Source organism: Ostrinia nubilalis, chromosome 10 (genome assembly GCF_963855985.1).
Source record: "Ostrinia nubilalis chromosome 10, ilOstNubi1.1, whole genome shotgun sequence".
NCBI lineage: Eukaryota > Metazoa > Arthropoda > Insecta > Lepidoptera > Crambidae > Ostrinia > Ostrinia nubilalis.
Genome location: NC_087097.1, coordinates 10,819,279 through 10,844,148, shown reverse-complemented (window position 1 = coordinate 10,844,148; position 24,870 = coordinate 10,819,279). Strand labels below are relative to the sequence as shown.

At 37.4% G+C, this 24,870-nt stretch overlaps 3 protein-coding genes and 1 long non-coding RNA gene across 4 annotated transcripts in view; 2 read left to right on the top strand and 2 right to left on the bottom strand.

Annotated features, from left to right (window-relative positions):
* LOC135075225 (breakpoint cluster region protein) overlaps positions 1–20,477 on the bottom strand; it is a 31,848-nt gene extending 11,371 nt beyond the window's left edge. Inside the window, exons 1-9 of the mRNA XM_063969595.1 lie at positions 20,299–20,477; positions 19,848–19,998; positions 19,229–19,370; positions 1,655–1,771; positions 1,387–1,572; positions 1,110–1,307; positions 893–1,012; positions 693–815; positions 410–613 (exon numbers count right to left, since the gene is read on the bottom strand). Coding sequence (XP_063825665.1) covers positions 410–613; positions 693–815; positions 893–1,012; positions 1,110–1,307; positions 1,387–1,572; positions 1,655–1,729 — 906 coding nt within the window. The 5' untranslated portion in view covers positions 1,730–1,771; positions 19,229–19,370; positions 19,848–19,998; positions 20,299–20,477. The remainder of the gene's footprint in view (positions 1–409; positions 614–692; positions 816–892; positions 1,013–1,109; positions 1,308–1,386; positions 1,573–1,654; positions 1,772–19,228; positions 19,371–19,847; positions 19,999–20,298) is intronic.
* Positions 2,617–5,325, top strand: LOC135075219 (uncharacterized). The gene is made up of 4 exons (XM_063969589.1): positions 2,617–2,716; positions 2,795–2,889; positions 2,979–4,800; positions 4,891–5,325. Exons 1-4 carry the CDS (start codon positions 2,650–2,652, stop codon positions 5,118–5,120), a joined length of 2,214 nt encoding a protein of 737 aa, XP_063825659.1. The 5' UTR covers positions 2,617–2,649; the 3' UTR covers positions 5,121–5,325.
* Positions 7,755–17,854, top strand: LOC135075226 (uncharacterized). The gene is made up of 3 exons (XR_010257982.1): positions 7,755–8,067; positions 8,654–9,300; positions 17,295–17,854. It is a non-coding gene; the product is annotated as an uncharacterized LOC135075226 (long non-coding RNA).
* Positions 18,012–24,844, bottom strand: LOC135075383 (muscle M-line assembly protein unc-89-like). Its single transcript, XM_063969828.1, has 12 exons — positions 24,438–24,844; positions 22,892–23,144; positions 22,553–22,745; positions 22,109–22,265; positions 21,475–21,718; positions 21,181–21,345; positions 20,887–21,051; positions 20,593–20,757; positions 20,299–20,463; positions 19,848–19,998; positions 19,229–19,370; positions 18,012–18,047 (listed from the first exon to the last, which is right to left on the bottom strand). Exons 1-12 carry the CDS (start codon positions 24,720–24,722, stop codon positions 18,012–18,014), a joined length of 2,121 nt encoding a protein of 706 aa, XP_063825898.1. The 5' UTR covers positions 24,723–24,844.
* Between the last annotated feature and the right edge of the window lie 26 nt (positions 24,845–24,870).

Here is a 24,870-nt window from a genome sequence, read left to right as displayed (position 1 = left end):
CTCATGTATTATAAAATTCCTTAGAAGAAAATAATATGAAAAGTGACTAGATGAAGTAATTGCTTGCTTCTGAAATATATTGTGGTAACGACAGACAACTACGGAACCCTACACTGCGCGTGGCACATTTATTCTGCATCTTTAGTGTTTACAAATGCAGATGAAGGCATTTTTAGTTTAATTTGATTAGACGGTTTAGAATAAATTGTCATTATCATCATAAAAAAAATCTTTTTTTTTTACTTCAATAACCCTGTTTTCTGGCAATTTTACTCTATATCTTGCGGGAAAAATTACGTGATATTTTCCGAGACCCCCCCTCTCCCCCACGTGAGATTTAGTGAGGTTTTCGTTGACCCCCTCCCCCCCCTAAAAGTCTCACGTAATTTATGGACGCCCCCAAATCTACCTTTTCATCGTGTGAAGCGCGTTCTTCAGCCAGTATCTGGTCGCGCACGGTGGAAGCCTGGGACTTGAGCGCGACTATGTTGGCGGGCGACGTCTCCCGCGCATCGTTAGCGTTGGCCACCGCCGAGTCTTCCTCCACTACCACGATATCAGGCAGTGGGATGAACCACTTCAGTTCGAACGTGAACTTGTCGCGACCGGACGCCTTAAATACAAATACACAATCAACAAGGCGGCTCAAAACAAACACAATTAAAGGCTAAATGTAACCATTCCATACTTACTTTGTATTTGGCACATGCAATAACATCGTTAAATAGAAACAGATGCCTCAATTTTCTATGACCGTCGGATAGCTCTACAATAAACGAGTTTTTAACTAGTCTTCTTTGTGCGCGATCAGCATTCTAAAAGAAAACAGAGTAATTGCAAATTATTTTTTATAATATCATCATACCAATAGATATAGGTGTATGAAACTTACCGGGAACATAGATTTTGTTTGTATTATATTAAATTCATCAAGGAAATGTTGCGTCATATTCAGAGCGTCGGTTAACATTGCATGATCAGGGTGACTTGCTGGTGTATATTTAATGAGATCCTAAAACAAAATTAACACAAGAAATATTATAGGTCCAACTATAGGTACCTTGATAAATAACTTTTAGGTGTTTCAAAACGTTCCGAAAGTAACTTACGTGTAATACTAGGGCATTCTTCTGGACCCTTGCGACGGGCTTGTGCAACAAGTCGTCGAGCGACATAGGCTGCCCTCGGCATGCGATTTGTCGCGTAAGGTCTGCGAACCGCTGCGAAGTCGAGCAACGACGCCGCACCGCGTCCGTCGCGCGTCCGTAGTTGTGAAGAAACGCGCCGTACACGTTGATGTTCTCAGCCTAAGAACAAGACAAGACAAAACTATACCTAGGATCATTTGGTCTAAAATAAAAAATAAAAACTCAGTAAATAACATACCATCTTCTTGAAGTGACTGCCAACCGAAAGAGGCTCTTCATAACTAGCAACAGCTGCCTTTAACCCTTCTAAGAAATTCTTATGGAGTTCATGTAACTCAGATATCTTGTAAAATATTGTGTTAAACTCCTCCTCAGTAATGACCGGTTGAGACGTCGATAGAGTAGCTTTTATTGCGTTCATATACTAGAAAAAGAGTAAAAACAAAATTGTAGAATACATTTTTGAACAATTCTTAAAAATATATCATTTATTACAGAATAAATACCTTTTCCATTACGTACAAGCATTCTACGTAAACCGTTTCGCTTTCTACGATACTAGAGACAATGCATCGGTGCATGGTAAGCCGCTCAGCTTCTTCATTGTTGCTGATGTTCGACTCCTGAAAAAGAAAACATATCTGGTTATAATTAACAACCGTTAAAATTGTCTGATTTCAATGATATCATCATCATTGTCCATTAGTCATTTAGTCTCTCTCCACAGCACTCTTGTCGCAGGAGCAAGACCGTTTCTTATTTACTATAGAGCAGTGGTTTCTAACCTTTTCAATGTCACTACCCCTGTGAACAAGTATGAGAATTGAGTTTACCCCTAGCTAAGCTTTAAAGTAGTTCATTGCGCGGCCGCGGTACGCCACCGCGAGACCGCCGGCCAACGGTCTCCTGCGGCTCTACAGAATCTAAGAATTTCGTGGTGGGAGTAAATTTGCCCATAGTAAAATGTACTCTGTAACCGAAGGCATACGATACATTTTACGACGGCCAAATTTACCCCCACCACGCAATTTTTTGCTAAATAAGTTTGGCGCGTCCTATACCGTAACTATTATTTTGTTTATTGCTATTTTAATACTTTTTCGTGCCATCCCGTGTTACCCCTCTAGAATTTCCGTTTTACCCCTGCGGGGGTAATTACCCCCAGGTTAGGAACCACTGCTGTAGAGGCTAATTGAGGATTTGGCATACACTTTCCACGCTCTGGCCACTACTATTGGTACGTATATTACATGTCTTTTAATCATTACGATAAGAAAAAACTACAAATTAATAAGAAACAATATTACTTGTATAATATTTTAGGAAAAAAGTACATACACATCCAATCTACACAAGAAATTATTACAGCACACACCATACACAATGGCTGTTACGTAGCTGTGTTTGTGAAAACAAACACTATAAAACAGTGGAAGTTTACGAATTAAGTTCTGATTACCTACCAAGTTCTTTAGGACCCTTCATTTGCGAAACCTGAGCCATGAGATTAGTATTAATTTTACTTGCAATTTCTCTTCAAAAACGAATCCATTGCCATGATTCCGAAAGTAAGTTACTGCTTAGAAATATGGTAGGTAATATTTTAGAATGTAATTGATTATAAGAATTTTGTTTTTTATTTTTAGGCGCCGAGGTAAATCGTATAGAAATAACACCTTTCTATGACACAATTATATTCAACGACGTGATAGACATAATCAACGAACTGAACAGAAATTCTGTAAGTACAATATTAGAAATAATATAGTTACTTTAATGTTTACTAAGATACATAATAAATCTCATAAGAACATTTCATCTTTGTTGTAGCCATTCAATGCATTTACAAACAGCGACAGTGAAAGCGACGAAAACGTTGAAGATTTACTGTCAGATTACCAACGGTATTTGGACAAGGCGCATGAACAAAGACGAATTTATCTAGAAAAGTCAAATAAAACTAAAAACAAAGTGCCGACTTTACGACATGATACTTTTGTCAAGGCAAATTTACCTTCGGCGTTCGAAAAATATAATAGTTATTACAGCCCCAACCAATTTTATAACTCAGGCATGTTCAAATATCCACCTACAGGGTTCAGTAATCCATTAGATTTATTTGTTCCAATAAATCCACCACTATCATATTTCAAGGCACCTGATGATGACTCAGTGAATTCCAGAAAACTTCTCGATGGTGAATCGCCAAATTCAGATAAACTACTTGGTGACAAAAAAACAATTATTTTGCCACCTCTATTCAAAAGTTCTGTTAAACATGATTTTACTAAATCACCTTGCATGTGTACATCTTCAACAATACCGTGCAAATGTAACTGTAAACAATGTTTTGTACTACTTGATTCGCTGAATACGGTTAAAAATGGTCCGCAAAGTCCAGAATTGACTAGAAAAGTATTTTCCCAAAATTCTTTATCTGTTGATCCTAAAATTCAAGAGCATTTATTAGAGGACATGAGTGAAAATCCGAATACCATAAATGTTAAAATTAAGGTTGATGTACAGTTACCGAAAATGCTAAACATCGGAAAACAATTTAATCGCGACAGTGCTACAGAGTATGAAGATAATTCAAAAGAGCTAACGTCGAACATAAGAATACCCACGACATCATTTAACTTTCCAGTTCCTCTTGATATGTTTGGTTACAGAAGACTTCCAAAAATAAGTAAACACGATTCAGCACCTTTCCGAAAAATTACAATTCATAAGAGAAAGAAGTCACGTCCAAATAGCAATAGCAATAAGAAGCACCGTAAGAAACTCATAGCTTTCCATAATGTTAAAATGTCTCCAGCTCAAACATTGAAGCCAAGCCAAGCCATAAACGTGCACCATAATGCCAGCATCAAAAGTCTAAAAAGTGAGAATTTAAACGAAACCATTCAAATAAATGCACCAGCAACAATGACTTTAAAACCAGAGATAGCCAATACCACGACAACAAACCCAGATTTGAAAAATAGCACACAGTTTGAAGAAAGTATATACTTTATGGTTAATATATCCCATAACAATGAAAATGACACTGATGAGGTTCGTAGAACTGGAAATAGTATTGAGCTTGACCCTAAAACAAAACCAAATATAAGTACTCCATCTATTTTTCGTAAAAAACGTGACATACATGTAGAAAATAATAACCAAACCAGTTCACAGAATAATACTAAAGAATCGAATGAAAATCTAAATGTAATGCCTAAAGACACAAAATTTGATAGTAAAGCGAAAAAGGCTCCCGAAAAAGGATTTTCAGAAGAGGAATTACTATATTGGCCAATCACTACGAAGAACAAAGTTTCCTTTGTCAAACCCTCGAATATAACCGACATAATACTACAAAGGGAGCATAAAAAAACCAAACTCAATATCACTAAGGAGACGATTCGAAATAATCGGACGAAAGCTCTAGAACAAGCTATATTTGGACAAGTTGACTGGGATGACATGGATGCGGTAGCACCCACCTTTTTATCTTTTGTTGGAAAATATATCAATGGAATTGTTACGTTTTGCTCACAAAAAATATGTCATTCTATGAAATGTGCTGAAAAGACTTGCATTCATAGAGTCTGTAAACCAGAGGACAGATTTAATCATATAGGACACTGTTCTGGATCTAACAAAACTGGTAAGTTTATAAAGTACGATTTATATCAACCATAGAAAAAATAATTTGAACACTTCATATTTAATTAATTGTGTAATGTTAACATTTCAGATAGCGTAGCTTCAATGGAATCCATAATGGATTTACCTTCAAACGTCGTATTCGAAATTGTAGATATGTTGCAAGATAAGATGCTAGGGAAAATACATGGTAAAGTAACTCTATGCATCAATTTGAAATGTATTACTTTTGCAGCGTCAAAGAAAATTTTCATCAAGTCTAAATGTGTCGTTAAAAGCTTGAATAAAATGGGGCATTGCCCCAATATGAAGAAATCTTAAAATTAGGCTTATCACTAGTTTAGAAAATGTTTACAAAATAAGTGTACAACATGCAACACCATAATATTTATAAACATTGATACTGATTAGCAGCGTTCAGGATTGGCTTATTACCGTAAATGATGATAAATCGTGTAGACGTTGATTTAAATAAGACTCAAGTGTGAATAATGGTTCAATTAAATACTAATGCAACTGCAATGTTTATTGCTTTTTTCATTTATTTTCGTGGGTTATCAAGTAAGGTAAGTAACTGAGATGTTTAAGTTACGATATTTTTAGGAATTATTTATTTATCACTTACTATAATTTATAAGTACAGGGTGGCCCAGAAAGAAATTCACTTTTGAAAATTCAAGGAAAAAAAATCTGTGTAATTTTGTAGAACTTTATTCATTACAATTCAAAGAAAATTAAATTAAATTTATTTTTAAATTTACCTTTATTAAATTACATCGTCCAGGAGATTTCCTTGACGCTTACAACATTCGATCAACATACATCAAAATCTTGAAATGCGTTTGTTAGAATTACCTCGAAACCTATTTTTCATTTTTTGCCGAATGTTCAGCTTCAGTTGCTGCATGGTTGATAGATTATAAAAGCATACTTTATTCTTAAGGTAATACCACAAAAAAAAATTTTTGGATTGAGGTCAGGGCTTCCTGGTGGCCAGGAGATGTCACCCCTGCCTGAAATTATTTTTTTGTGGGAACATGTCTCTTACCATCTAAATGCTATCATTTGAAGTGTGACACGTAGCCCCATCTTGATGAAACCAAGTGTTCCTGTCATAGCCTTGCGAATCTTGCCACTTTGAAATCAAAAAGCTTTTCAGTATGTCTGTCAGTATAGCGCTCTCAAAAATTAATCATCCTTTCGATGCAACAAACCAATTAAGCTGGGGTGAAATCTCATTGCCATTAAGAAGCCCTAATCTTATTCCAGCAGACTTCTTTTTGTGGGGTTACATTATGAGCAGAGTATACTCTAAAAATCCAAAAACTCTGCGGCATTCATCCATCCTGAATCCATTTCAAGGTAACTCTTACGAAAGTTTTCCAAAATTTTTATGCACGTTGACCGAATGTTGTAAACGTCAAGGGAATGACATGTACGATCAAATTTAAAAAAGAAAGTAAATATAAAAATAAATTGCATGAAATTTCCTTTAAATTACGATAATTAAAGTTCTACAAAAAGAAGAACGGTCACGCCCCATACAAAAAAAACCCAGACCCGACAGAAACGAGACATACCTCTGTTTTTTCGTCATGTCTTAATTAGTTAAATTATATATTTTTTATATTCGAAATCTATGTATAACACCAAAATATTACCCTTTGTTTTTGTTCAGGCGTTATACAAAAATCAATACAAAATGCCTATTTATCACCAAAATTGGTAAATGTATGTACCTAAATGTCTATTACAGCTGCTATGGAATGTATCTAGGTGACCTGGAGATACAGCCGGATTATACAGGGTGGTTATACATATGGAACGATAAGTGATCTCACTCGATTATTTCTAAACTATACAAGATATCGAAAAACTAGTTACTGATTCTGAAAGTGCTTCACGAGCTCTTTCAAATGGTACCAATAATAGGTTACAGATTATGGAAGCTGGTAACATTGAATTTTTGGATTTTGTAACTTCTCGTTTCCACCCTGTATAATCCGGCTGTATCTCCAGGTCACCTAGATACATTCCATAGCAGCTGTAATAAATATTTAGGTACATACATTTACCAATTTTGGTGACAAATAGGCATTTTGTATTAGTTTTTGTATAACGCCTGAACAAAAACAAAGGGTAATATTTTAGTGTTATACATAGATTTCGAATATAAAAAATATATAATTTAACTAATTAAGACATGACAAAAAAACTGAGGTACGCCTCGTTTCTGTCGGGCCTGGGTCACAGATGACCGTTCTTCTTTACAGTTTTCGTTTCCTTAAATTTTCAAAAGTGAACTTTCTTCTGGGCCACCCTGTATTTAGCAAACTAAGTGCATTTTCTTTATAGAATTCCGAAGAGAAATATTTAAACCCATGGCGTAGCATCAAAAATCCGTCACCAAAAATAATACAGTTTGCTCCTAATGGCGATTTTTCACAAAAACCTGTGGCTTTGAAACGATTTATAAATATAAAAAGTTTAATGGCAGCCATGAATAAAAAGAAGGTAAAACTGAAAGAACTTATTAGCCTAAGTAGTGAACAGACGTTAATGCAATCAAACCGTACAATACATGAAATAAGAAACATTGTTCAAGAAATAAGAAATTTTATTAACGATATGTATGCTAAAATGCGGCCACCTAAAAGAAAGATGAAAATTTTAACCAACTGCTATAAAATCAGTTCAATATGCAGATTCTTAGCTTGCCCTGATATCAAAGATCATTGTATTCTCTGTGAAGTTAAAATCAAAGAAAAGAAAGCAAACTCAACAACATGCGAAAAATACTCAACTAAATTTTTAGTTACACATCATCACTAGGTTTCCTGTCTTTTCAGAAGAATGCTTAAAAAAAAATAATATGTTAACAAATGTATTAAATTTAAATTTTTAAATTAAATACACGTAAAATATTTACGATGTTTCTTTCTAAGCATTTAGAAAGCACAAAGTTTTAGTGATTGTCTTATTATCTTGTTTGCATTAGAGATACGAGATACCGGGTAAAATTAAAAGGCTATTTTGTATGGTCGTTTGTTGCTCATTAAGTAAACATTCCCGGTTTAGTGTTATCTCAAATTCTCGACACAGATAGGAGCGTACCTCTTCAAGAAAGCTATATAAAGGGATGCGGGATCTATTCAAATGTTTGTTCCCTGGAAGAGAGCCTTCATTTCAATCATGTTCGTTTCAAAGTGTATTTTTTCGGTTGTGATTTTTTGTGTAGTGCACGAAACGTTAAGCAAGCCAACAGAAAGTAAGTATAGCTAAATTATATGTATGTTACGGTCAAAGTGATAAATGTGAAAATTATGAATAATCGCCGGTTATTATGAATAATTACCGCATGATTTGGTAAATGTGATTAATATGAGGTCATTTATGTGTGTATAAAACTAAATAGGCGGCTTAGGGGTGGCCCAAGGGCCACCCCCGCCGCACCTTAACCTATTTTTCACTTTAAATCAAAACATTATGTTATAGGCATCATGGAAAAGTAATATTATGCAAGAAACATTCCAAACTCATTATGCCAAATTATATTAATATATGATATCAAAACGTTCAAAAGTTTGGCTGTACACGAGCACGTACACAAGATGTTGTTCTCTTTTATGAAATTTGTTAGTACTAAAGGTTGAATTATTAAATAATCACTGTTAAATGTGATTAATTTATCACTTTTACCGCGACTGTCGGTAATTATTCATAATAACCGGTTATTATTAATAATTTTCAATTTATCACATTAACCGTAACATGTATAAAAAAAAGAAATTAGTGTGCTATTCTGGGGTTTCATGACAAAGACATAATAACAAAACTAACGCCTTTGCTTGCAGGTGTTTTAACCCAAGGTCGCGGTATAGTATCAAGTATAGGTTCAACATTATGGGAATATATTAAATATCCTTTTACGTGGTGGAGTTCAGGTGATCAGGAGCCCACACCCATCACCGATCAACTTGTTGCATCTACGACTTACGGGCCTAACGATAACATAGAACTAGGTAAACATAACGTCACAGTGTGGTGCAACGAACAAACTTGTACAACAATGAAATGCAATAAGGACGGTTGCAAGAACAACACGTGCAGTATGTATGATACATATCAAGATGGGGAATGCCGCGAATATACTACTATTGTAGATCCCGATAAACCTATGACGCCGCTTGAGCCGACAACGATTTCTAGTCTTCCCCAAAGTCATGAATCAACTGAATTTTCATCGCAAGTAATGGAGCAAAGTACTAAGTCACCGGCAGTCGCCACAGCGATAAATGATGAGAACACAACTAAGGAACCTGAGACAGCTTCAGTGATAACGGAGAAAGCTTCTAATGAACCCGTAATTTCTCCTTTGATAATTGCGACAGAAGTACCTAAAATGAGTATTGGAGGATTAAACCGCAAACCAAGTGAATTAGAAGCGACCACGATTGCGTCTATAGAAAGTTACGAAACAACGTCAAATTCGTAAAACGAGGTAAGTAGTAGTTCTGTGTCAGTGTTGGCACAGAATAATAATAAGTACTACGTACAGAAGTTTTTCTTCGCGAAGGTATTCAAAAAAATGTATGCTCAATGTCATCAACAATATGGTGTAATTTAGCTTGTCTTAAGAGTCGAGCACCGTTTTGTTGACATACGTCAGTGATCGGTACTGTCTTGATGCCATAGGGCTGACTGCTACAAGAAGCTACTGTGTCGCCATCTAGCGCACCACACTTGCATTCACTGCTCTTCGCGGCAACGCGCAGCTACATGCGGCCGCCAGTTATATAGTGTAAGAGCTAGCACCTAAATATTTTATAACACACATAACTGTGACAATTTATTTCACGTGGGCGAAGCCAAAAAGCTAGTAAGAAATAAAAATTCAATTCAGTAGGTATTTCAAACCAAATTTTATTACATAAACAAACATTATACTATAGCCTGACCAGGAACATAAAAACCCTGGCATAGAGGCGCGTCAGCGTCTTTCCGTTCTATACATGGCCAGAACGCACCCATAGGAAACTGCTCGTGTATATTTCGGAGTGCCTGTTTGTAAATCTGTGACTCCAAACTATACACGAATTTTGCGTACTGATCGTGTATAGTTTGGAGGAGCTTAGTAAAAAAAGTCATCTCCAAACTATACTCGATTAGTTTCTACTACACCACTTACACTTGACTAGAGTGTGTTTAGTTGATATTGATTTAGTAAAATTCAGTAAAATATGGAACTATATTTAAAATTACATTTATTTGATATTATTACATAAAATATTATTATTTTACTGAATCTATAATAAATCTAGATTTTTAAAACTGTTGTAAGTGGTTTTTGAAATTAAATTGATTAGGTAGATTTCAAATTAAATAACAATTTAATTAATATGAGAGAGAGTGAGAGAAGAAAGTTCAACGCGCATTAAATACAATATTATGCGAGACTTTAAATGCTAGGTTTGTATTGTCGGCCGTTTGGTGTAGTGGTTCGAAGTTGTAGCGGGTTCGATTCCCGCATAGTACAAACATTTGTGTGCATGAACATATTTGTTTGTATTGGACTGGGTGTTTTCTATGTATAATAAGTATGTATTTACAAAAAAAAAGCATTTAATTATGTTTATATCCGTTGTCTAGTACCTATAGTACAAGCTTTGCTTAGTTTGGGACTAGAAGCGCAGTGTAAAATGTCTAAGGATATTTATTTATTATTTATTTTATTTATTAATTTTTATCTCAAGAACAAAATCATTTTGACATATTTCCATACCTACAATTGGTGAAATATCAGCCCCAAAACAAATATCTTTTCTATGGCAGAATAAGAAACACCAAAAAATCCTTTATCAAAACAATGACACGTGTCGTAAGATGATTCAATGTTTAAAGTAGACACGCAGATATGAATTAATCTATCTATATAAATAAAAATGAATTGATGTTCGTTAGTCTGATTAAAACTCGAGAACGGCTGGGCCGATTGAGCTGATTTTGGTTTTAAAATGTTTGTCGTAGTCCAGGGTAGGTCTAAACGGTGAGCAAATACGCGCGCGATATTGTTTTTCTGTAACAGACAAAATTCCACGCGAGCGAAGCCGCGGGCGGAAAGCTAGTATGTAATAGAAAGAGAGGTCAATAAGTCAAAATGACTAGCATGCAACTACTCGCGTATAAATTGTAATCACGCACTTATTACAATACATACATGATTAGTCCGTATGCGTACTGGCGATGTATATTTTGGAGGAAGATAATTGACCTAAGTCACTACAAAGTATACGCGAGCAGTACGCAGCGTATGCGTACTGGTCGTGTATAGTTTGGAGGAGCTTAGTAAAAAAAGTCATATCCAAACTATACTCGATTAGTTTCACACCCTTGCGTTCTGGCTATGTATAGAATGGAAAGACGCGGCGCGTCAGTTGCATTTGATAGTGCAACCCTGAGTACAGTCGTACCTGTGTTAAATTAATAGGCTAACTTTATGTATCAGGATTCAGGATTACGGGCTAATTTGATATTTTCATAAATTAACGAAAAAATATTATTATAGGTAACCTGGTTTAAATAAATTAAATGAAACCATCAATCGAGCTAGTAGGATTTATTTTATTATTCATTAATAATCAAATTCAAAACTTGAATATTCAACTGCAATGTCTGCTCATGAACGCTTCAAACTCGGTACTTCTTTCCCAATTCCATAAAATTCAACACTTAGAAAGTGCCAAAAATTTTAAAATAGGTAGTCGAAACAAACCACAGCTAATTTTCATAGTGTACTGTACTATACGATAAACATGTCAGTCAATTTGACAACCTTTGTCGGAAACATTATTCAATGAAAATATTGTCCGAACCCTTAGTATTTCTCTTCGATAAATACTTTAACACATTGTGAACCACTTTTCTTTCACGACTATAAAAATATTTTAGCAATTTAATTCACAAAATCAATTGCGCACATTTAAAATAAAGTTTGTTTACACTTTGACAGCAATAGACTGACATGCAAGGTGACATGTCATTGAAGTTTTCAGTTACTGTTGCCATTAAAAGAAATTAGTACCATTAGTTTTCCGCAACATGGCGAGGGTTTTTATGTTCCTGGTCAGGCTATAATTTCATTATGGGCCCTTAGTATGTGAAAACTGCAATTGACGATATTTCGCACTGTTTTCAATATTATGTATTACAGAACGTATGTGTGATGGGATGATATTTTCGAAAACACGATTAGAAAAAAAATTTCTCGAAAAAAAACATTTACCTCTGGATTTTTTTATAAAAGTTTAATATGACCGTGTTTTACAATAAAATTCCTATAAAATCACAAAGGTATCATGTTTGCCTCTTTGATTTCCTGGCTGTTTTAGATTTCAAAAACCTAAATATATTAATTTATTAACTTTCTGATAAAAATGTGAATGGCTCTTACGATGTCCCCCCCTTAAATCAAAATGTCTTTATTTGGTCTATATGCCCATCATCACTACGTAATAATTATAAAAAAAAAAGTCGCTTTCCTGTCTGTCTGTCCCTATGTATGCTTAGATCTTTAAAACTATGCAACAGATTTTGATACGGTATTTAGGGTTCCGTAGCCAAATGGCAAAAACGGAACCCTTATAGATTCGTCATATAGTCTGTCTGAACATAGAACGTTTTTGTGCACTTTTTAAAATGAGTTAACCAAGTATATGGCTATTTAGACTTGCACACGTCGCGCGTCCGTCCGTTTTTTGTAGGATTAATATAATTAAGTAACATTTATTTTTTGCATTCGGCTCTTGGTCTAACCCAAACGAAACACGAACAACTAATGAACTAACAATGAACAAAGTTGATAAATTAGTAATATGTAAATAATGAATTTGTTTTACGAGCTGTCCCGGCGTACTTCGTACCGCAAATTAATATAAAGTTGTTTAAGTGATTTATAAAATCGCAATATTAATTTTTGAAAGTAGGGTCATTGTGCTGGTTTTCTATCTAACTTCGGTTTTCGTCCATTTCACTGAGCTGCCATAAACACATGCGTAAAATTTGAATACAAAGTATTGTATTCACAGAAGGCAGTAGCCATCCCGCGTTAGTTTTGTTGCAATCTATAATGCCTAAGCAACAGTTCTACCTAAATGAAAATGTAATTTAAAAAGTAGTGAGTTCCAAAAAATTACGTAAATGCGCGGCCTTACACCGGTCACCGGTACATTGCAGAAATCATCGCGCTAGAAAAAAAACGTGCTGGCAGGAAAAGTTTTTGGCACGTATGTCTAATTGATAGCATTATAAATGTTACGGTTAATGTGATAAATTGAAAATTATTAATAATAACCGGTTATTATGAATAATTACCGACAGTCGCGGTAAAAGTGATAAATTAATCACATTTAACAGTGATTATTTAATAATTCAACCTTAGTACTAACAAATTTCTTAAAAGAGAACAACATCTTGTGTATGTGCTCGTGTACAGCCAAACTTTTGAACGTTTTGATATCATATATTAATATAATTTGGCATAATGAGTTTGGAATGTTTCTTGCATAATATTACTTTTCCATGATGCCTATAACATAATGTTTTGATTTAAAGTGAAAAATAGGTTAAGGTGCGGCGGGGGTGGCCCTTGGGCCACCCCTAAGCCGCCTATTTAGTTTTATACACACATAAATGACCTCATATTAATCACATTAACCAAATCATGCGGTAATTATTCATAATAACCGGCGATTATTCATAATTTTCACATTTATCACTTTGACCGTAACATAAACACAATTTTATTAAACTTCTTCATACAAAATTAAATCTTAGATGACTAAGGGTCATTTTTTTAAAGCATAGCTCAGGTCATATAGCAGGCAAATCAACTCGGAAAGGGATCAACAACATATCGCCTAGGCCGAGGTAATAGTGGAGAGGAAATATAGATCTATACAAAAATTCGACAAATTAATGACAAACAGCTGTTTATCTCTTTCTAACTTACCCCTGGTGACGTATAAAAAAAGAAATAGATAATGTTTGGTCAGTACTTATTCTGGCAACATTTTCATGTGACGTCACTAACTACCTGACTTGTGCCGAGTAGGTACCTACATACAAGATTTAAGAAAACAACATATTTATAGGCAATCAGCTGACAACTACACGCACACACACACACAAATACCTGTCAGCTGATTGCCTATATTGCGGCCATGTTGTTTTCTTAAATCGTGTATGTATTTATAATGCGTGTAAATGTGTGCGTAATGTACCGAAAACGTTTATTTTAAAGTTACGCCAAGTCCATGAGACATTGATATACGTCAGTGTTTTGCGAGCTGTCATTGCCCTTCGCGCACTGTCATCGGCGAGGCAAGGCGTTTACGTTACGGTGCGGATTGTGTGTGCATTGCAGTATGGACTTTAGTTGACTGCCTTTATGAGCACTCGAACGACATAAAATAATATGATACATTTATGTAAGGGTATTTTAAGATCACAAAGTTGGCAACTCCGATAGTTGGACGAAAACCAGCGCAAAGACCCTATCCTGTTTGACACCTATAATAATTGACAATAGCTGGCTCGGCGAACTTCGGCAAACTAATGTGTGACGTGAAGTGCCAAATCGCGGAAAATGTCGGAAGAAATACATGAATTTGCATGAATTATCATGAATAACAATAACCACTTATTTACCTCTCAGTGTCTTCAGGCAACTTAAAAAAAGTTCATTGTGTGTTTTTATTATTATTTAGGCAGTAAAATACTGCACAGTATTTTTTACACAGTATTTTTTTATTTTTTTCCATAATACAAGAGTACGCGTGCGTGTGTCAATGCTCGCTCGTATCTCGTATGTGACGCCTTGTCGAATCGCCTCCTGTAGGTGGGCTATCGTGCGTGTTTTGTTTTCGATGTGAACTCGCGGAGATGAACAGGCCTGCCCCCCTAGACAAAACGCACTTTTTGATCGAATCGAAAATCGAATCCGTCAAAACTCCATACAAAAAAGGGGCTTTTCGACCACTTTGCGACTGGTTTGCGATTATAATTTGCACTTTGTCTAGACCCACTGGTGTTGGCACTAATCAATTAATTTTTTAATCAATTAATTAATTTGATTAATTTTAATCATGATTAAATTAATCCTGATTAAAATAATCATGATTAAAAAAGTAATCATAATCATGATTAATTTGTTAATCATTAATCAATAATCATTAATTTGATTAACTTGATTAACTTCTTAAATGTTCTATCGCAAACAATGTTAAAACATTGAATTCTAATATTAGATGTTTGGTTTTAGGCTACAATTCTATGACAGGTCATACCTAGATAAATATAAGGTAACCTAGACTTCCCCCCGCCCCCTTCCCTCGCTGAAACTTCCGGTGCAGTCTTCCGACCTCCCGTAGGAGGATATCAGTCCACTTCCCCTACCGTTCCAGCACTTACTTGCAACCCCACACTCCCACCACCTGCCCCCCACCCCTAGCCTCCCCTGAAACTTCTGGTACGAAGTCTCCTGCACCTCCCCAACATGCAAAACCTCCTAGTTTAGCAACCCCACCCTTCTATTGAATTGCCCACGCGTGGCCCTCCCCCCGAAACTTCTGGTACGAAGTCTCCTGCACCTCCCCAACACGCAAAACCTCCTAGTTTAGCAACCCCACCCTTCTATTGAATTGCCCACGCGTGGCCCTCCCCCCGAAACTTCTGGTACGAAGTCTCCTGCACCTCCCCAACACGCAAAACCTCCTAGCTTAGCAACCCCACCCTTCTATTGAATTGCCCACGCGTGGCCTTCCCCCCGAAACTTCTGGTACGAACTCTCCAGCACCTCCCCAACACGCAAAACCTCCTAGCTTAGCAACCCCACCCTTCTATTGAATTGCCCACGCGTGGCCTTCCCCCCGAAACTTCTGGTACGAACTCTCCAGCACCTCCCCAACACGCAAAACCTCCTAGCTTAGCAACCCCACCCTTCTATTGAATTGCCCACGCGTGGCCCTCCCCCCGAAACTTCTGGTACGAACTCTCCAGCACCTCCCCAACACGCAAAACCTCCTAGCTTAGCAACCCCACCCTTCTATTGAATTGCCCACGCGTGGCCCTCCTCCCGAACTTCTGGTACGAACTCTCCTGCACCTCCCCAACACGCAAAACCTCCTAGCTTAGCAACCCCACCCTTCTATTGAATTGCCCACGCGTGGCCTTCCCCCCGAAACTTCTGGTACGAACTCTCCAGCACCTCCCCAACACGCAAAACCTCCTAGCTTAGCAACCCCACCCTTCTATTGAATTGCCCACGCGTGGCCTTCCCCCCGAAACTTCTGGTACGAACTCTCCAGCACCTCCCCAACACGCAAAACCTCCTAGCTTAGCAACCCCACCCTTCTATTGAATTACCCACGCGTGGCCCTCCCCCCGAAACTTCTGGTACGAACTCTCCAGCACCTCCCCAACACGCAAAACCTCCTAGCTTAGCAACCCCACCCTTCTATTGAATTGCCCACGCGTGGCCCTCCCCCAGAAACTTCTGGTACGAACTCTCCTGCACCTCCCCAACACGCAAAACCTCCTAGTTTAGCAACCCCACCTTTCTGTTGAATTGCCCACGCTTGCCCCTACCTTGGGAGGGGGGGGGTGGGGGGCTTCTCCCCTATCGTCAGCCAGCCCGCTTAACTTCTTTCCTGACCCAATTTTGCTGGAGGATACCGGAAGAATAGAAGGAATTGTGAGAAACAAAACTAGTGCGATAAGTGTTTTGAGTAGTGAAAATTGACGCAGTTTTTTGGGAAAACTACAGTACAACTCCAGATCCCCCCTTTGCTAGACATTTTATAAGTCGCGGGTACCTTTTCATACACCCCCAACCCTTTTCTTATGAAAATAGTAGATAGTTAATCAAATAATCAAATTAACGATTAATGATTATGATTAATTAATCTTAATCAAAATTTTTGATTAATGATTAATTAATCATAATCAAAAAAATTTGATTATGATTTTAATCATTAATTTTTAATCATTAATCAGATTAACTTTTTGCCAACACTGTTCTGTGTTTATTATTCAAACGAAAAATATTTTATAAAAAAAACTAATATTTTGTGATTCGGGTCTAATGAGAAAAAAATATTTTTTGAGATGATTCGTCGGTTGCTTATGCTAAAATCTAATCTGAAAATTTTCTTTATGACCCTTACTAACGACAGCTAACCCCACTCACACGATCATGTGATACTAGGTAACTAATTAATACTCAATGAATAAGTGCTCTTTACAGTAAACTGGATGCTTGACTTACATATTTTTATTTTTGGATATAATAGTTCTTACTTGTACATACTTAATCTGTCTTATCTTGTAGTGAAGTAGGTAGTAAAATGATAAATTTTAACGATTGCCTATTTTGATTACATTACCTATTACAATATAGGTACGCTGTACATAAATTAAACGTTGATAATTTCTTTTCAGATGTTACTGCAACAGACCATTCAGTAAGCTACAGTTCCGTTCTTCAACGAATAAATAACAACATGCCCAATTTTATAAAATCTATATTAGAACAAATTACGACAAAACTTACAAACAATTTAATTAGTAACCTAAATATAAGCTCGTCATGTGTCGACGGCGTGTGTTATTATTACACAAAATGCCAACACACCAACTGCAATGTTGCGTACTGCAAGTATAATTTATTGATCGGAGTCGAAGAATGTTCCCCAGTCAAGGTTCCAGCAACTTATCAAGTAAAAGCACAAAGAAATACTATACAAGTTGAATGTATCAAACATCCATCAGAGCCTAGTGATAACGACGAAGATAATGAAATTAAAATAATAAATAAAATGTTACATTAATTAAATTGTGCATTTATTACTAACCAACTATGACTCATAGACGCCCCCTGTGGGAACAGATAAGTAACCGCCGAGGGATTTGGATGCCATTAAAAAGAACAAAAGAATAAGAGCTAAACTATTTGTCTGACTCAAAATGTAAGGAACTCAAAGACTCATTGCATACATCCCTATAACTGTTATCTATATATATAAAAATGAAACCCGTTTTCCGTTGTCACGACATAACATGAAAACGGCTTGACCGATTTGGCTGATTTTTTTTTTGTAGTTTTCTAATACTCCGTACAAGGTTTTTACGGAAAAAAATATAAAGAAAATCTCTACGCTAAGGCGGTACGAAGTTCGCCGGGTCAGCTAGTCTCTGAATAAAAAGAAAACTAAAGTAACTCACAGGCCAGTTATTGCATAATTTTTCCAGTAAAAATATCTTCTATCTAATATCTTCAACAGTAGCTCACACTAAAATACTTACCTGAAATATACTACAATATAAATATGCAAAGTCACTGCAATTTTCGAAATGTATTATTTACTAAATTATTTATAATTATTTAGTAAATAATAAATAAATAAATGCATTATAATTTAAAGCTTATAAATTTTGTTCTGATGCAAAAGCACACTGACTAAGATTAGCCTAGCTCTAAGTTTATTTACTGTTATAAATTGGACATAAATAACATACAGACCATAACAGGTAGAATATTTTATGATCTTTCTAATATAGTTCATAAAAAATAGATTGATTTCAGGGACACAATAAGAAACTCCACAAACCCAGTCATAAACGGGAAAGTCGAAAACACACCGCGGTACACCGACATTGTGGGAAAATGGCAGGATAAAATCTATGTTATTTAAAATAGGGTTTAAGAGACAGGTTGACAAAAACGAATGGTAATAGTTGATTTATACTTTCATATTAAACTTTTTTGAATTCTTAATTTATTTTATTCACTTTTCATACATACTTCACATCTGAGAAAGCTTCAGAGGCTCTGGATTCGATTTTGATAAGACATTTTACTGTGTGCGTTGCAATTTGGGCGATGGGTACACGGCTAGCGACCGCATTCGACTGTATCGATGCGAACGCGCGACAGAATCGCTACTGCTACGCTACAAAAATTCGCCGTGGACGAGGGGCCTAGTTTTTTTTTTTTTTTTTTTTAAAGATTATTAGTAATTTGTTATTACACAAATTACTAATACTCCCGTTAGCCCCTCGTACTAAGCTAAATATGCTTGTGTCACGAGTGAGCTTACCACAATAGTCGAGCGGCGGCGGGGAGCGAACCCGCGTTCCCCGGATCACGAGTCGGCCAGTCCGACCCCTTCACCGTTCGGCTATCGTGGCTTTTTAAAGTTCTAGTCTATCAGTTGTTAATGTGGTGGTATGTCATCAAGCTACTCTAGGAAGTAAACGATCAAGTACATACAACAGCATAGCAAAGTGTCATTTTGTAGATATGTAATATCGATTTATTCCTTACTATTGGTGTTTCTGGAATACGTTACTACAGCACAAAACTGGTTACTTGCCTGGTGCTGCAGTTTTCTCAGAGCCGGCGGTGTGGCGCTGGCTTCCGTGTCGGAGGAGATGGTTCTCAGCAGCAGTGGAGTGTCGCTGGAGTCTGCCAGTTCCGACCCTGCTTCGCTTGGCTCTTGGCCTTCACCCGCTTGCCTAAATCGTGTTACATTATAATTAGAAATAGAGAAGAATAGGAATGGTAATAAAAACAGCATCCTACGAGCTGGTCCAGGTGACGGAATTTTAACATGCGCAAACGTCAAAATTCGCGACTGCTTGTGGACAGAATGTATGAATCTCTAGTACCTCGGGATCGCGCGATTCGAAACAGCTACTAGGGTTACTAGTACTTGTAAGAAGTAGAATGAAAAATACTTCTAGGGCGTGGTAAGTCAGTAAGTAATAACGAGCGGTACTGACTGTACGAAGCAGACAATAATGTTATAATGTATGCAGACGTAAGGCGCGACGTTCATCAGGGCAGAGCGAAAGTAGTACGATGAGGGGTACTGATTGTATGAAGCAGTTGGGCGCTGCGGCGCAAGGCCGATGGACGCGGTGGGCACTGATGGAATAGCACTGAGGGCCAGTACTCGTCAAGAGCTGAGTTTAACTACGAGCGGTACTAACTGTATAAAGTAGTGTATGTTGACGTAGTTGGGCGCGACGGCACAAGGCGGGGATTCAGGCGCACGCGGCGCCGTGGGCGCAGATGGCGTGGCGCTCAAAGGCAGGGTACTGGTGCCGCTTGACGCGTCTTCTGCACTCGACCCGGTTCCACCTAAAAAAGGAACAAACCATATCAAGAAATTGTTATAATAATATTCTAATTGAATTCAGTGTCCAAGGTACATTTTTATTGGCAATAAATGCCACAAAGCAACCATGTAATATTATTCATAATATTACCACAAATTTAATTTTAACTATTTATTTTTAATTTTACCGCAAATCGTAACTGAAGGTTACAGGAAAATTATGAATGAGTTACATGCACACCTAGTCTATTTCGATTAGTTGAAACATGATTCAGCAATCATAGAGTAACCTCAGATTTGTTTTCCGTTTACAACTCATTTACCTGCTTGAATGTAAACATATTCGCCGTCATTGATATCCACGGGCACTTGGTCGTAATACGGCTCGTCTTCGGCCAGCGGGACTGCGGCGGGGATGCTCTCTAACGAGATGGGCGCTGACTTGTCGCCCTCGGGCAGGTCGGGCGTGGTCGACGTCACCTCCTCGTCTATGGAGCGAGGGGTCGCGGCGCAGCCAGATAACTTACGTTCCGATGATAGAGTTGATTGATTGACTCGTAGCTTGACAATTCAGTACTGAATCTATCAGATTTGTTTTGTTTATAACAGTCATTTACCTGCTTGAATGTAAACATATTCGCCGTCATTGATATCCACGGGCACTTGGTCGTAATACGGCTCGTCTTCGGCCAGCGGGACTGCGGCGGGGATGCTCTCTAACGAGATGGGCGCTGACTTGTCGCCCTCGGGCAGGTCGGGCGTGGTCGACGTCACCTCCTCGTCTATGGAGCGAGGGGTCGCGGCGCAGCCAGATAACTTACGTTCCGATGATAGAGTTGATTGATTGACTCGTAGCTTGACAATTCAGTACTGAATCTATCAGATTTGTTTTGTTTATAACAGTCATTTACCTGCTTGAATGTAAACATATTCGCCGTCATTGATATCCACGGGCACTTGGTCGTAATACGGCTCGTCTTCGGCCAGCGGGACTGCGGCGGGGATGCTCTCTAACGAGATGGGCGCTGACTTGTCGCCCTCGGGCAGGTCGGGCGTGGTCGACGTCACCTCCTCGTCTATGGAGCGAGGGGTCGCGGCGCAGCCAGATAACTTACGTTCCGATGATAGAGTTGATTGATTGACTCGTAGCTTGACAATTCAGTACTGAATCTATCAGATTTGTTTTGTTTATAACAGTCATTTACCTGCTTGAATGTAAACATATTCGCCGTCATTGATATCCACGGGCACTTGGTCGTAATACGGCTCGTCTTCGGCCAGCGGGACTGCGGCGGGGATGCTCTCTAACGAGATGGGCGCTGACTTGTCGCCCTCGGGCAGGTCGGGCGTGGTCGACGTCACCTCCTCGTCTATGGAGCGAGGGGTCGCGGCGCAGCCAGATAACTTACGTTCCGATGATAGAGTTGATTGATTGACTCGTAGCTTGACAATTCAGTACTGAATCTATCAGATTTGTTTTGTTTATAACAGTCATTTACCTGCTTGAATGTAAACATATTCGCCGTCATTGATATCCACGGGCACTTGGTCGTAATACGGCTCGTCTTCGGCCAGCGGGACTGCGGCGGGGATGCTCTCCAACGAGATGGGCGCTGACTTGTCGCCCTCGGGCAGGTCGGGCGTGGTCGACGTCACCTCCTCGTCTATGGAGCGAGGGGTCGCGGCGCCGCCGGAACGCTTGCGTTCGGAGGATAGGGAGTTGATTGACTCATAGCTTTTCACCTGCAACAAAACATACTTTTTTAGGTTTATGTTCGAGGTTTAGGTTCATGGTTAGGTATTTGATGATAATTTTCAGTAAGAAGCACGCTTTATTACGAATACATAATAATTCTGGCCTAAATACTCGATTTTTAAATAGTCAGACACGATAGCTATTGGCGAAGCATCAATTTACACCAATGAAAGTATCGAAAAGAAAATAATATTGTTTAGTTAGGCAGAGCAGAGATGCACCGCGTTTACTGAACCCTTTCGGTGGCGGTCTGGATAAGGCTACGTAAATGTACCGAGGCGAGGTAACTGAAGCGATTCTATTGGTTCTTTACAAACACATTCCTCGCTACGCATCCTCGCACATCTCTGGCGGACATGCATCCTAATATTACTTACCCTTTCGCTGATGGAGGGAGTGGAAGCCCGACTAGCGATGGACTCCCGGGACTCGGCGTTGCGGATCCTCCTCCCGAGCGAGGACGGCGGGCTGTCGTCGACGAGCCCCGACTCCGGCAGAGAAGCGCCGCGCTTACTGAACACTTTTGGTGGAGGTCTGAAAATGTATATTTTAGTCCAAATAGGTATTCAAAAGGGATTGAAATAAAATTATTCACTCAATGATATCAAGCTAGAAATAATTAGTTTCATTTATTTTATAATGGCTACTGCTTGCAGCTTAACACAAGTGGATTTTAGCGTCACAAATGCTCATATCGCGTGACTCACGATCAAAAATGTGACCGAAAAATTTAATACTCTTAATTTCTACATCCCTAATTGGAGAGACAGTTTTGGGTTCCCTGTTTATTAATTGCTTTGAAAATGAATGAAAACACCTACTTTGGTGGGACTTTTTTCTTGGCAATAGCTGTTGGATCAACAGGGCTACTTTCAGAAGACTGCGGTGACTCTTCTGCCTTTTTAGCTGCATTTTCTGCTAATTTCAGACCATTTACTTCGATGACAGTTACAAAATCACCCGCTTGTGACGCTGGACGGTTTTTGGCTTGTGTTGGACTCGATTTTCCTACTGCTGTAATGAGGAAAAATAATAACCATTAATAGAATTACGTAACTACACCAAATTTATGTATAATAATGACAATATAATAACTAGAACAGATTTATGTATATTTTTTTTTACCATTCAGTATAATTTAGACAAAACATAAAAATTACCACTAATATCTCGATTACTCTCCGTTCTCTGAACCACTTCACTGTTACATCTTCGACGAGCTGCCTCAGCAGCAAGATTTGATGAGAGCTCATTGATACATTGGTTCACTGAGCTTCTCTCACCCACGCTGACCGGTTTCGTTCTTAGCTGCACATCTTCACATTCAGCTGTTTCAGCTGTTGAGTCATCACTCTTATTACTGCTATCAATACTGACTTCACTTTTCTTCGACAGTGAGTCCGTATTTGAACCCTGTACAATAAAAATAACATCCATTGCATAAAGGTTTTAAAATGAATAATTATGTGCTTACGGCTATTAATCACTTAAGCAATCATTTAAAAATGGTTAATTAACATTAAAGTTTGGCTTGGGAATAATAAGTGATGTTTATTAAACAGGTTACATTTAACCTTGAGTGGTAATGGTTGAGTTAGGAATGACAAAACTTCTGCGTACATTATATCCAATTACCAGGATATTTACTAATGAAAGCAATGACACACCCATGTTTATAATTACAAAATGAGACATTTGTTCTGGGAATGAATTCAAACTCAACACATTTATAACATAGGTATTGCATATGTTATCCAGATGTAATATTAATGTAATGTAATATTTATCAATGTTTATAAGAGAACTAGGGAGCTCCATACAAAAATGTCTATGATAATCAACTAAAGATAATGTTTTACAATCTAATCTCTTGGAGTAGGTAACTAAATACAGTCATAATAACATAATTAACACTGTACAACATAATGCTCTTTAGTCATAACTTCACAAATGTATTTGTTATTTTATAAGTACTTATTTGTTATTTAGTTTATTTATTTATTGATATAACAGTAACTATTGCTTTTACTGTTAATGAATAAACAAGAAATCAATTATCATAGTTTCAAAGCAAAATATACTTTAACTGCTAATAACTTCACTAGCAATTGCATAAAACTGTTACTTTCATACGCTTCACAGATCAATACACAGTTATGAATAATTTGTTAACATTAATTTCCATGGATTTCATGGTTATGGTTATCTGCTCAAGGCAAAAACACTTCCTAGTTTTAATACTGTACATTAACATGATTAACAATTAAGTACTTCTTATATTGATGTAGCAATCACTAAACTTAAATCAGTACATTGTTCATGAAAGAAATGAGTCAGTGAAAGCAATTATATAATTACAAAATTATTAAGTTGTTTTATTGTAGTAGGTACAAGGATAATATACAAACTTGAATGAGTATTTTTAAAATTGTAATTGAAGATTAGTAATGTTTTGATTGATATTCAATTACAGAATCCAATTACCAATCAATAGTTGATGCATTGAATGTTATACAACTTTAACAATGTTGGTGTAATTATATTTGTACATGGGTTAGTTCTACTGATAAGGCACGATTATATTTATTCTTAGTGATGATAAATAAATGTGAATACAAGCAAAATGGAAGTGATTGACCAACATAAACACAGAAAATTCGTAATCATTGGAAATTAGTTGCAATTGCTGCCATATTTTAAATTTACCTGTTTGCTATCTGAAGTCTTATCATCAGGTTCGATCACGTCAGCTCCCGAGGGCGGAGCCCCTCTGTTTCCTTGAGCTGCAGCTTTATGTTTTTCAACATCTGACAACAATGTTTCTAGGTATTCCACGTAGAATTCTTCCTTCTCCAATTCTTCTCTAAGTATAGCCACTTTCTGTTTGTGTTTAGCCAAATTGGCTCTGACATCTTCCTCCCAAGCGGCTGGCAAAGCACTATCAGGAAAACGTTGCACCCAGACACGCTGAAAATCTCCAAAGACACTCATCTCTCACAAAACGATTTCATGACCAATTTATGTTACAGTTTATCAGTTTATTATTATTTACAACTAAATTATTTTCACTGTAAAAAACGTATCACAAATCCTGTCATCGCGAATTTTTAATTTTTTTCCAAAGAGCATAAATGTTTTT

Bases quoted from the DNA above. Each gene is read 5' to 3' on its own strand.
- LOC135075219 (XM_063969589.1), top strand. From the start codon at position 2,650: ATGAGATTAGTATTAATTTTACTTGCAATTTCTCTTCAAAAACGAATC. The intron at 2,717-2,794 runs GTAAGTTACTGC...TTTTATTTTTAG, and splicing joins CCATTGCCATGATTCCGAAA to GCGCCGAGGTAAATCGTATA. The intron at 4,801-4,890 runs GTAAGTTTATAA...TTAACATTTCAG, and splicing joins TTCTGGATCTAACAAAACTG to ATAGCGTAGCTTCAATGGAA.
- LOC135075383 (XM_063969828.1), bottom strand. From the start codon at position 24,722: ATGAGTGTCTTTGGAGATTTTCAGCGTGTCTGGGTGCAACGTTTTCCT. The intron at 23,145-24,437 runs GTAAATTTAAAA...TTTATTGTACAG, and splicing joins AGACTTCAGATAGCAAACAG to GGTTCAAATACGGACTCACT. The intron at 21,719-22,108 runs GTAAGTAATATT...GTTTTGTTGCAG, and splicing joins CTCCCTCCATCAGCGAAAGG to GTGAAAAGCTATGAGTCAAT.